This window comes from Mobula birostris, chromosome 3 (genome assembly GCF_030028105.1).
Source record: "Mobula birostris isolate sMobBir1 chromosome 3, sMobBir1.hap1, whole genome shotgun sequence".
Classification (NCBI taxonomy): domain Eukaryota; kingdom Metazoa; phylum Chordata; class Chondrichthyes; order Myliobatiformes; family Myliobatidae; genus Mobula; species Mobula birostris.
The window spans coordinates 205,269,569-205,283,665 of NC_092372.1; the positions used below are offsets into that span (position 1 = coordinate 205,269,569).

The following is a 14,097-nucleotide window of genomic DNA, read 5'->3' on the forward strand; positions in this document are numbered from 1 at the left end:
CTCAAACTACAAGCTAAGCTTAAGACTCCCAAATCCCTTTACACCTCTGATTTCAGAATTCTCTCCCCATTTATAATAGTCTAAACTTAGAAATCTACAGCTCATTACAGGTCCTTCAGCCCACAATGTTGTGCCATCTACGTATTCTTCATACCAAAGCACATAACCCCACACTCTCCCGAACTGCATTCCATCTGCCGCCCCTTTGCCCATTCTCCCAGCCTGTCCCAGGTACTTGTGCAGACTCTTAGCCTCTGCAATACGATCTATGTCTCTGTCTATCTGTATATTCTCTGCAAACTTGGCGACAATGCCATCAGTTCCTTCATCCTGCTCATTAATGTATAAATGAAAGCTGCAGTCGATGTTTTGGGCTTAGACCCTTCAGCAGGACTGAAGAAAAAAAGATGGAGTTTGTGCGTCACTGCTTTCTTAGTTGCCTTTTTTTTTTGGTTTCCCACTAACCTTTGCCATATTACACGTCTCTTCTTTAGGTTTCATGCTGTCTCGGACTTCCTCTGTCAGCCTAAGTTGCTCGTCCCTTCTCTAAGTATGTTTCTTCTTCCCTGGGACGAAATTCTGCTGCCTCCCCTAAAATCACCGCTCCTAGAAAATCCTGCTATTGCTGCCCCACTGTCTTCCCAGCTACAATTCCCTTCTAATCAAGTTTGGACAGATCCTCCTCATATCTCTGCAGTTACTTTTACTCAACTGTAATACAATTATATCCAACTTCAGCTTCTTCTTGCCAAAGATTAGGATGAATTCTCTCAGGTTAGACTCACAGGCTCTGAAGTGTTCCATCACCTTAAGTTCCCTAATCTAGCCTGCCTCATTACAAAACATCAAATCTAAAGTTGCCTGTTCTCTAGGGGGCTTTACCACAAGCTGCTCCAAAAAGAGGAAAAACTCATCTATTTAACCTCATATTCTTTCCCCCACTTGTATCAGAAATTTATTTGGAAAGTAAAAACAGAAAATGCTAGAAACACTCAGCACGTTAAGTCATATCTGTGGGAAGCAAAACAGAATTAACACTTGGAGTCATAGTCAAGTACAGCACAGAAATCTTTGGCCCATCTAGTCCATGGCAAAACTATTTAAGCTGCCTACTCCCATTGACCTGCAGCGGGACCACAGCCCTCCAAACCCCACTATCCAAGTACTTATCCCAACTTCTCCTCAATGTTGAAATTGAGCTTGTATGCTGGCAGCTCATTTCACACACTCACAACCATTTGAGTGAAGAAGTTTCGCCTCATGTTCCCCTTAAACCTTTCACCTTTCACTCTTAAGCCTTGACCTCTGGTTGTAGTCCTACCCAACCTCAGTGGAAAAAGCTGCTTGCAGTTACCCCATTTATACCCCTCATAATTTGTATACCCCTTTCAAATCTCCTCTTAATCTTCTATGCTCTAAAAATACAGTCCTAACCTACTTAATCTTTCCTTATAATTCAGACTTGTAACATTCTTGTAAATTTTCTCTGGACTGGTTCAAACTTGTTTACTTCTTTCCTGTAGGCAGGTAACCAAAACTGCACATTAACTCCAAATTAAGCCTCACCACATCTTATACAACTTCAACATAACATCCTATCTCCTGTACTCACTACATTAATTTATGAAGACCAATGTGCCAAAAGCTTTTTTTTTTACGATCCTATCTACCTGTGACACCACTTTCAACGAATTATGGACCTGTATTCCCAAGTCCCTTTGTTCTACCACACTCCCCAGTGCCCTACTGTTGACTGTGTAAGATCTGCCCTGGTTGGTCCTACTGAAGTGCAAAACCTTGCACTTGTCTGCATTAAATTCCATCTGCCATTTTCAGTCCATTTTTCCAGCTGATGCAGATCCCCCTGCAAGTCATGATAGTCTTCCCCACTGTCAACAGCACACCTAATCTTGGCGTCATCCGCAAATTTGCTGATCCAGTTAACCACATCATTGATATAGATGACAAACAACAAACAACCCAGCACCACTCGCGGTGGCACACCACTCGTCACAGACCTCCAGTCAGAGAGGCAACCCTCTACTACCTCTCTCTTGCTTCTCTCCCAAAGCCAATGTCTAATCCAATTTACTACCTCATCCTGAATACTAAGCAACTGACCCTTCTTGAGCTGCCTCCCAAGCGGCACCTTGTCAAATGCCTTACTAAGGTCCATGTAGACAACAGCCACGGCCTTGCCTTCATCCACTTTCCTGGAAACTTCCACAAAAAATATTATAAGATTGGTTAGACATCACCTACCACAAACAAGACCATGCTAACTATCCTTAATCAGTCCATGTCTATCCAGTCCCTTAGAATATCCTCCAATAACTTTCCCACAATTCATGGGAGACTCACCGGCCTGTATTTTCCTGGTTTATGTTTACAGCCTTTTTTTAAAAAAAACCAGCAAAAACAACCTTGGCTATCCTCCAATCATCTGGTACCTCTCCTGATGCAAAGGATGCTTTAAATATCTCTGCTAGGGCCCAGGCAAGTTCTGCACTTGCCTCCTGTAGGGTCTGACAGAACACCTCGTCAGGACCTGGAGATTTATCCACCCTGATATGCCTCAGGGTAGCAAACACATCCTCCTCTTTAATCTGTACAGGATCATGAAGATGATGCCAGTTTGCCTCACTTCTATAGACTGTGCCTGTCTCCTGAGTAAATACAAATGCAAAGAATTCATTTAAAATCTCCCCCATCTGTTTTGGCTCCACACACAGATTATATTCTGGCCTTCCAGAGGACCAGTTCTGTCCCTTACAATCATTTTGCTCTCAACATATCTGCAGAATCCCTTAGGATTCTCCTTCACCTTGTCTGCTAGTGCAACATCATGCCTTCTTTTAACCCTCCTGATTTCTTAAGTGTTTCCTTGCATTTCTTATACTCCATAAGCACCTCATTCACTCCTACTTGTCTATACCTGCTATGCACCTTTTTTCTCAATATCTCTTGAAAACCAAGGTTCCCTATACTTTACCTTTAATTCTGATAGGCACATATGAGTCTTGTACTTTCAAAAGTTTGTTTTTGAAGGCCTTCCACTTTCCAAGTACACCTTTGCCAGAAAACAGCCTGTCCCAATCCATACTTGCCAGATCCTTTGATACCATCAAAATTGGCCTTTCTCCAATTTAGAATCTCAACTTGCAGACCAGACCCATTTTTTTGCTCATTTCAAAACTAATGGCACTGTGGTCACGAGATACAAAGTGTTCCCCTACACAAACTTCTGTCACCTGTCCTGTCTCATTCTGTAATAGCAGATCTAGCTACACATGCTCTCACTGGGACTTCTACATACCGATGAAGGAAACTTTCCCAAACACATTTGACAAAGTCTACCCCATCCAGTCCTTTTATAGTATGTAATTCCCAGTAAGAGACAAATTAAAATCACCTACTATAACAACCTTATGTTTCTCGCAACAGTGCACAATCTCCTTACAAGTTTGTTCCTCTAAATTCTTTGGACAGGTGGGTGGCCTGTAGTATAGCCCCATTAACATGGGCTCTTTAACTTAGCACCCAACTCACTGAACTCCTTATGCAGAACCTCTGCACTCATCCTACCCATGTCATTGGTACCTACGTGGACCATGATCTTTAGCTGTTCACCCTCTCGCTTGAGAACGCCAAGGACTCAATTCAAGATGTTCTGGACCCTGGCACGTGGGAGGCAACACACCACCTGGGAATCTCGTTCTCGCCCACAGAACCTCCTGTCCATTCTCCTAACGAATTCCCTATCACCACAGTGTGCCTATTCTCTCCCCTTCCGAGTTACACAGGCAGACTCAGTTCCAGAGATTCTGCCACAGGGGTACTATGCACCAGCTCAACCCCTTTCTCCTTCCTGACTGTCAGTCAGTTTCCTGCATCTTGGGTGTAACTACCCCTCTACATGTCCTACCTATCACCCCTTCAGCCTCCCGAATGATCCGGTGTCCATCCAGTTCCAGCTCCCAGTCCTTAACACAGTTGGTTAGAAACTGCAGCTGGATGCACTTCTTGCTGTTGCCAGGGACACTGGAGGTCTCCCTGCCTTCTCACATCCCGCAAGAGGAGTACTCAACTATCCTGCCTGGCATTTCTACTGTCCTAATTGAGCAGATATGAAGAAGGGAAGTGTAAAAAAAAAATTACCTAGAGCTTTTTTTTTGCTTTCTCTATGACTGAAGCCTCTCCTTACAGAAGCCTCAAGATGACCAATCTAACTGTCCACTCCAATGATAGCCGCTGCAATGATGGCTACAGCATCTGCTGCCTGTCTTCCTTTAGATTGCTCTTACTAATCAGCCCCAAACGCTGACTGGTTGCTGGTCAGAGCTCAATTATGCTGTCATGATCAGGTCAGTGGACCTGGGTGAAATCCCCCCCCACCTCTCAAACTTCTGATGTCTAGATTGATCACTGCTCAGAGCTCAACTGAAAAATCAGAGACTTTTTGTCAGAATTCAAATCAATTGATTTCTCTTCCAACAGAAGAGAGGCCTGACCCGCTGAGAATTTTGTTTTTATTTTAAGATATCCAGTAACCACATTTTTTTTTCCTCCAAATTTTAAGTACATCTTTTTCCTCCATCTCTTAAAATTGTGCAATGTACACAAAATCTTCCTTTTTTCATGCTACCGCTGACATCTGGGCAAGCTGTCCGGGTCAGTTTCTGTTAAGTTTCCCTTTTTTCTTACTGTGTCAGGGGTACTTAGTGTAGTTTAAATGGTCGTTGCGTGCTCTTCATGCTGGATGTTGGAGTCCCGGGAGACCCAGAGACTCTCAGGGAACTAAATCATGTGAAGTGCATCCAGCTGCAGCTCCCTGAAGACCGTGTTAGGGATCTGGAGCAGCAGCTGGATGACCCTCAGCTTCTTCAGGAGTGAGGAGCTCATCGATTGTAGTAACAGGGAAGTAATTACCCCCAAGCTGCAGGAGGCAGGTAGCTGGGTAGAAGGAATGGGAAGGTGGATAGGCAGTTAGCACAGAGCACCCCTGTGGCCATTCTCTTTAATAATAAGCACACCTTTTTGAACACTGTTGTGGGGGGGGGGGGGGGAAGGAGAAGCGGGCCAGGAGTGAAATGACCTCCCAAGGGAATACCACGGAGACCCAGTTTACTGGCAATGAGCATGGGTCCATGGTGCAAAGGGAAAGAAGGAAGCAATAGTGACAAGGGACTCAACAGTCAGGCGAACAGGCAAGAGATTCTGTGGATGTGAATGGGACACCCCAATGGTATGTCGCCTCCCAGGTGCCAGGATAAGGGACACCTCGGATTGTGTCCATAATATTTTGTGGAGGGAGAGCAGCCAGATGTCTTGGTACATATTGGTACCAATGACATAGGAAGGAAAAGCAAAGAAGGTCCTGAAGTCAGAATTTAGAGAGCTAGGCACAAAGCTGACAAGCAGGACCTCCAGGATAGTAATTTCCACATTGCTACCTGTGCCACATGCCAGTGAGGGTAGAAACAGGATGATTTGGCAGATAAATGTGTGGCTGAGAAGCTGGTGCAGGGGGCAGGACTTCAGGTTCTTGGAGAGATATGACCTGTACAAAAGTGACAGGTTGCATCTGACCTGAGGGGGGCCAACTTTCTTACGGGCAGTTTTGTTAGAGCTGCTGGGGAGGGGTTAAACTAATTTGGCAGGTGGATGGGAACCGGAGTGAAGGGACTCATAATAGGACAGATAGTAAACAACAGAAAAATGTAGCGTGTAGTCAGACTGTCAAGAAGGGCAGGCAGATGATAGGAGAAAATTACAGCCAGCAGGTTGAGCATCAGTGCATTCGGGATGCAGAATCAAAAAGGGTAGCAAATGCAGCACTCAAAGTGTTATATCTCAACGCACAGAGTATAAGAAATAAGGGGGATGATCTTGTTGCAAATTTACAGATTGTCAGGTATGATGTTGTAGCCATCAGTGAATTGTGGCTGATGATTGGTTCTAGTTGGAAGCTGAATGTCCAAGGTTACACATTGTATCGGAGGGATTGGAAAATAGGCAGAGAAGGTGGCATGGCTCTGCCGGTAAAGAATGGCATCAAATCAATAGAAAGATGTGACACAGGATCAGAAGATGTTGAATCCTTGTGTGTTAAGAAAGTGCAATGATAAAAGGACCCTGATGGCAGTAATATACTGGCCTCCCAACAGTAGCTGGGAATGTGCACCACAGATTACAACAGGAAATAGAAAAGGCGTGTCAAATATATATTTGATATTATAATAGTCATGGGAGATTTCAACATGCAGGTTAATTGGGAAAATCAGGTTGGTAATGGATCTCAAGAGAGCAAGTTTGTTGAATGCCTACAAGATGGCTTTTTAGAGCAGTTTGTTGTGAGCATACTGGGGGAATCGGCTACACTGGATTAGGCGTTATATAATGAACTAGAGGTGATTCAGGAGCTTAAGGTAAAGAAGCTCTTAGGAAGCAGTGTGCAGAATATGATTGAGTTCAACTTGAAATTTGATAGGGAAAGGGTCTGACGTAGCTGTATTTCAGTGGAGTAAAGGAAATTACATTGGTATGAGAGAGGAGTTGGCTAGTGTACGTTGAAAGGAGATGCTGGCAAGCATGACAGCAGAGCAGCAATGGCTTGAGTTTCTGGGAAAAATGAGGAAGATGCAGGACAGATGTATTCCAAAAATGAAGAAATACTCAAATGGCAAAAATAGTACAATTGTGGCTGACAAGGGACATCAAAGCTAATGTAAAAGCAAAAGAGGACATACAACAAAGCAAAAATTAGCTGGAAGATGGAGGTTTGGGAGGCTTTTAAAAACCTATAGAGAACAACTAAAAAGAATCATTAGGAGAGAAAAGATGAAATATGAAAGCAAGCTAGCAAACAACATCAAGGTGGCTAGAACAAGCCTTTCCAAGTACATAAAAAATAAAAGAGAGATGTGAGTGGATATAGGACCACTAGAAAATGAGGCTCGAGAAATAATAACGGGGGACAAGGATGTGGCAGGTGGTACGACATGCGTATTTTGCATCAGTCTTCACTGTGGGAGAATCAGAATCAGGTTTATTATGTGACGTGAAATTTGTTAACTTGGCAGAAGCAGTCCAATGCAATACATAATCAAGTTGAGAAAAATAAAAATAAATAATCAGTAAATCAATTACATATATTGAAAATATTTTTAAAATATGCAAAAACAAATACAGTATATTAAAAATAAGTGAGGTAGTGTCCAAAGATTCAATGTCCATTTAGGAATCAGATGGCAGAGGGAAAGAAGCTGTTCCTGAATCGCTGAGTGTGCGCCTTCAGGCTTCTATACCTCCTACCTGATGGTAACAGTGAGAAAAGGGCATGCCCTGGGTGCTGGAGGTCCTCAATAATGGACGCTGCCTTTCTGAGACACCGCTCCCTAAAGATGTCCTGGGTACTTTGTAGGCTAGTACCCAAGATGGAGCTGACTACATTTACAACCTTCTGCAGCTTCTTTCAGTTCTGTGCAGTAGCCCCTCCATATCAGAGTGATGCAGCCTGTCAGAACGCTCTTCATGGTACAACTATAGAAATTTTTAAGTGTATTTGTTAATATACCAAATCTCTTCAAAGTACAGCCGCTGTCTTGCCTTCAACATAACTGCATCGATATGTTGGGACCAGGTTAGATCCTCAGAGATCTTGACACCCAGGAACTTGAAGCTGCTCACTCTCCCCACTTCTGATCCCTCTGAGGATTGGTATGTGTTCCTTCACCTTACCCTTCCTGAAGTCTACAATCAGCTCTTTTATCTTACCGATGTTGAGTGCCAGGTTGTTGCTGCGGCACCACTCCACCAGTTGGCATCGCACTCCTGTATGCCCCCTCGTCACCACCTGAGATTCTACCAACAATCGCCAGCAAATTTATAGATGGTATTTGAGCTATGCCTAGCCACACAGTCATATGTATAGAAAGAGTAGAGCAGTGGGCAAAGCACACACCCGAGGTGTGCCAGTGTTATCATCAGCGAGGAGGATGTGTTATCATCAATTCGCACAGTTTGTGGTCTTCCACTTAGGAAGTCAAGGATCCAATTGCAGAAGGAGGTACAGAGGTCCAGGTTCTGCAACTTCTCAAATCAGGATTGTGGGAATGATGGTATTAAATGCTGAGCTATAGTTGATTATCAGCATCCTGATGTAGGTGTTTGTGTTGTCCAGATGGCATCAAAGGTTACAGGGAATGGGGTTGAGGAAGGGGGAAAAAGGATCAGCCATCATTGAATGGCAGAGCAGGTCTGATGGGCTAAATGGCCTAATTCTGTTCCTATGGTCTTTTTTTTGACAAGTAAGACAAATCTGTCGTCTGAACTTTGAGCTCTGCCACTGGAATCAGTTTTTCTCCATTTATCAAAACCTTCATAATTTGCAGTACCAAATTTCCTTTCAATCTTCTCCACTTAAATACAAACCCAATTTCTGTAATCTGTCCATCCTAACAAGGCCTTTGATTCTAGCTCTATTATTCAACAAGAACTTCCAAAGATACAATGCTTTCAACTAATCATTTTCTACCCACCTCCTGTATGCTGGCAACATCTATAGGTGTGTGTACCAATCTTCTGTACATTGGATGCTTATTTTCTTTTCCCTTTTTACCCAGTTCTGTAGCCTGCAAAAATAACAACAAGATAAAAACTCAAAACACAGCCCTTCAAGTTCCAAAGCACAGAAAATTTGCTATTCAGCTATTGGAAATGTACAATATACTCTAAGTGCCAATTTATGTTCCACATAATACAAATTGCCATTTACAGTGAATACATACAAGATCAACAAAAAACAATTTTGATCTTCACAAATGAAAAGCATGTTGAAATATTAGGAATAGGATACCAACAGTTCCATATGGTATGCAACTTTTCACCTCTTAAAAGAAAAATTGCAGCCCTGTGTGACTTTAATACTAGGTGCAATATTTTTTTTTTACCTAAAGCAAACACTGGCATGGAATCTAATTCCATAAAAGCATCATAGAGTTTACTGTGAATTTAGAAGCCTTACATTACATGATCTGGAGAAGTGACATTGTGAAGTACAAAATAAGATACGACCTTAATCAAATACACTAATCAGGACTTCCAATATTAATAAATTCTAGCAAATTGAGCTACTTGCAGTAACTCTACTAATATTCTTGCAAATTTCAATAATTATGACTCCAGACCAGAAATGGGCCCTTTCTCTCCAACATGTCCATGTCAATCAAGATGCTTATTTATGCTAATGCCATTTGCCTGCATTAGACCCATATCCTTCTATGCTTTTTTCCCCCACGCCAAATACCAATCCAAATGTCTTTTAAAAGTTGTGAATATATCTGCCTCCACAGGACCTCTGGCAACTCCAGGTGTGGAAAACCTGGTTCCACAGATCTCCATTTCCCCCCTTTCATCTTCAGCATGTACCCCCTGGTTAGAAATACTTCTGCTCCTGGGGAAATGATTTTGACTATATCACAGCTGGGATCTTCATGATTTTATACATCTCTAGAAACTATGTTGTATAACCTCTCACCTATATTCTGACAAGAAAACATCCTATCTATTCAATCTCCTTAGAATTTCAGCACTCCATTCTAGACAACATCCATTTGAATCTGTTCTGCACTCGTTGTTGCTACCACATCCTTCCTGTAGTGTAGCGACTAGAATTGTACACTGTGCTGAGCACAGGCTAAGCAATGTTTTGTACAGTGGGAACATGATGTCCCAACACAATGCCTCAGCCTATAAAGGCAAGCGTATGTACCAAATGGGGGGGGGGGGGGGGGTGAGGTCTGAGCCTGATGTCCTGCTCACCCAGGGAAAGTGTACGCGCAATACATCACCTCTCCTTTCCTGGTATAGTGATCGCCGCATGGTCACTGTCTGGTTATAACTGGATGGGTAGGCTGGGCTCGTTAGCCTTGGTTGGCAGCCAGCCTAAGAGAAGGGCAACTCTGACTCCAAACCCGGGCAGGTGGGGCTCGTTAGCCTCGTCAGGCCATCCACCGAGAAGGAGGACACTCCGACGTAACTCCTACAACCCGAGGACCTTACCGTCACCATCCCAGCTTGCTAGGCTATGGCAGATGAGCCCCGGGTGTAAAGGGTGGGGCCAGTACCGCGCACACCGCACTCCACTCCACCTAAAATACCATTGCGCAGGCCAAAGGACATGCCCATTTTACCTGCCTGTCCCATATTGGCCTCGTCAGCCATCTGCGAGCCAGCAGCAGACGTGGGCAGCCCCCTTCCTAAATCTTTGTTCGCGAAGCCAAGCCATGAATGAATGAATGTACCAAATGCATTTTTCACTGCCCTATCACATGCACCACTACTACCAGGGAGATATGAACTTGCACCCCGAGGTCACATCAATGCTCCTTAGGTCCCTGATTTATTTTGTGTCACCAGAATTTGACCTCTCAAAGTGCATTAACTCATATTTATCTGAATTAAATTTCATTTGCTACTGCTCCACCCAAAGAGGCTGTGATTCCTAAATTTTCCCTGGTTTTTGAACTGCTGACAGTTCAAAGTTTCATTGTAATTCAGAGGTTATCAATTCCCAAAACAAGAACTTTGAATCCAAGGAATGATGTTCAGAAAAAACCTTTATGAAGTTTCATTGAACAATTTACTAATCTTAACATCTATGTTACCATATTGATTGTAAAATCAAGTTACAAAAAAGGTGACCATGCTTATTTTTTAATAAAACAAGGCTTTCATGATACAAGACCCAGGTTTCCCCCTGCAATCACAATTCAGTCAGACAAAATAATGATTATTAAAACGTCCCTTTAGTGCAATGCTCAGGCAATCCACAACCAAGAATACCATGTTCTACCAGATGAACCCTAATCATTAAGCACGATGACATTTTTGAAATTGATTATAATTACCATATGTCAACATAATGATATCTAACAGTCATCCTCAAAGCATGACGACTTGTTCCACAAACAATATTCCAGTTAATGAGACAGTCTCAAAATGTTTAGTCTAATTTCTAAAACTCTGATAATATTTTTGGTAACAGGAACGCAACTTCAGAATCTATTGCTTGTTAATTAGATTTGAATTAGATTTGAAGAGATGGACTGCAATGACTATAAGAATCCAATGATCTTCTGGCTGCAGCTTAAAAAGATTGGTTCCAACTCATTTTTGCTTAATGAAATGTGTAAATGATGTTTTTCACCCCTCTCTCTGTCATCACACAAGTGCAACATTCATAGGACTAACCACATGCTAATGAGTTCACCTACAAACTGAAAAGAACAACAAAAAGATGGTTTCATTTTGGGAACCAAACCAGTAATTCTATTCTCTGTTCAATCTTCAATACAATACACAGTATTATAACTTTGGTATCTTCTGCATGCATGGCCTGGGAAATAAAGTTTCCATTACAATCACAGTAAACCTTCATGTAGTTTACTTCCAGCAAGTGAAGCCAGCAGTTTTTGAACATTCACCTCTAGACCAGTAACCTCATAGGAGATTCACTATTCTTGAAACACAGTCAGAATTTGTAATTCTCAAGAAACCATAAGCATTTCCAGTGTTTCTGGTGACTATATATATGCAGTGTGTCCAGCTCTAGATACTGATTGCCTGCATCGAGCAGATGGACTTGGGAGCCAGATTCACTCATGTACATCAGTGCTTCATGAGTTGATGGGAGTTTTAGTGAAGTGACCACTAGGAACAGTAGAAGGACCAGACAAGGAGTGTAGGTTTCATCTGTGGCCATTCCCCTCAGTAAAAAAAATAACATTTTGGATTTACTATGAAGCAAGCCAGGGAACTACAGACCAGTAAGACCAACATCAATGATAGAAAATTTATTGAGGGGATTCTGAGAAACTAGATATCCAGTGTTTTGATTTTTTTTTTCCAGTTTGGAGGCCTGCAACTAGTGGTGTGCTGCAGGGGTGGGTGCATGTGTGTGTTCCTGTCTATCCAGCATCTTCGAATACCTTCTAATAACTTTCCTACTACTGATGTCAGGCTCGGTCTATAATTTCCTGGCTTAGTCTTAGAGCTTTTCTTAAAAAAAAGAAACATTAGTTATCCCTCCAATCCTCTGGTACCTCACCTGTGGCTAAGGATGTTTTAAATATCTCTGTTAGGATCCCTACAATTTCTGCACTAGCCTCCCACAGGGTCCGAAGGAGCACCTCGTCAGGCACTGGGGATTTATCTACCCTAAATTTGCTTCAAGACAGCAAACCCTTCTCCTGGATCCATTACCTCACTGCAGCATTTCCTCATATCTATAGACTGTGTCAATCTGCTGAGTAAATACAGATGCAAAAAAATCCATGTATGATCTCCTTCTCTTTCAGCTCCACACATAGATTACCACTCTGATCTACCAGAGGACCAATTTAGTCTGTTACTATCCTTTTACTGTTAATGTTTCTGTAGATGCCCTTAGGATTCCCCCTTCACCTTGTTTACTGCAGCAACCTCATGTCTTCTTTTAGCCCTCCTGATTTCTCTTGCATTTCTTACACTCAAGTACCTCATTTGTTCCTGCTTATACCTGTTATGCTCCTGTTTTTTCTCAACCAGGGTATTAATATCTCTCAAAAAGAGAAGGTTCCATAAACCTGTTAACCCTTGCCTTTTATTCTGACAGTAACATACAAACTCAAGAATTTCACTTTTGAAGGCCTCCCACTTAACCAAGTACACTTTTGCCAGAAAAAGCCTACCCCTATCAACTTTTGACAAATCCTTTCTGATACCATCAAAAATGGCCTTCCTCCAATTTAGAATCTCAACCCAAGGACCAGACCTACCCTTTTCCATAATTACCTTGAAACTAATGGCATTATAATCACTCGAAGCAAAGTGTTCCCTTACACAAACTTCTGGCACCTGCCCTGACTCATTCCTAATAGGAGACCTAGTATGAAAGCTAGGAAGGCAAGCTAGACAATAATAAAAAATAAAGGATACCAAAAGATTTTTTTAGATACATACACATATGAGAGAGCAAATATTGGGGCACTGGAAAATTATGCTGGAGAGGTAGCAATGGGAGACAAAGAAAAGGCACACAACTTAAGTACTTTGTATTAGGCTTCACTGTGGAAGCCACTAGCTGCACACCAGAAATTAGAGAACATCAGGGGCAAAAGTGAATGTAGTTGCTCTTACTAAGAAGGTGCATTGGAAGCTGAAAGGTCTAAAAGTAAGTAAGCTTCTGACCAGGGAGCAGGGACTTCCAGGGAAGCTGAGAGATTGTGGAGGCATTTCTGGAATGGTTTTGAAGGACTGGGAAATTGCAAGTGTCACTCCACTCTAAAGGGAGAGAGGTAGAAGAAAGGAAATTATAGGCTAGTTAACCTGACACCAGTGACTGGGAAGATGTTAGAGTCCATTATTGTTAGGGATTTAGGGTACTTAGAGACACATAATAAAGTAGGCCAAAGTCAGCATGGTTTCATAAAGGGGAAATCTAGCCTTAAAAATCTGTTGGAATTCTTTGAGGAAATAACAAGCAGAATATACAGAGTCTGTGGATGTGGTTTATTTGGATTTTCAGAAGGTCCTTGAAAGGTGCTTCTCATGAGGCTGCTTAACAGAGCCCATGGAAAGAAATGAGCATGGGGAGAAGACTGGCTGACTGGCAGGAGACAAACAGTGGGAGTAAAGATGTCTTTTCTGGTTGGCTGCCACTGACTGAGGTGTTCCATTGGGGTTGGTGTTGCGACCACTTCTTCTCAGCTTGTACGTCAATGATTTGGATGACAGAATTGGTTTTGTTGTCAAGTTTGTAGATAATACGAAGATCGCTGGAGGGGCAGGTGGAGCTGAGGAAGCAAGGAGTCTGCAGAAGGACTTAGACTGGGAGAATGGACAAAGTGGCAGATGGAAAATGGTGTAGGGACATGTGTGATTATGCACTTTAGTAGAAGGAAAAGGTGTAGACCATTTTCTAAATGGGGACAAAAATTCAGATGTGCTAAGGGACTTGAGAGCCCCTGTGCAGGATTTCCCAAAGGTTAAATTAGTGTTAAGTATAACTGCAAAGTTAGTATTCATTTTAAGAGGACTAGAATATAAAAGCAAAGT

At 42.4% G+C, this 14,097-nt stretch overlaps 1 protein-coding gene across 4 annotated transcripts in view; it reads right to left on the minus strand.

Annotated features, from left to right (window-relative positions):
* The window catches only part of zmynd11 (zinc finger, MYND-type containing 11), a 150,119-nt gene that overhangs the window by 34,982 nt on the left and 101,040 nt on the right, over positions 1–14,097 (minus strand). For all 4 annotated transcript variants that reach the window (XM_072254015.1, XM_072254016.1, XM_072254014.1 and 1 more), the window contains one exon: positions 8,541–8,633. In XM_072254015.1, the coding sequence (XP_072110116.1) occupies positions 8,541–8,633 (93 nt within the window). The remainder of the gene's footprint in view (positions 1–8,540; positions 8,634–14,097) is intronic.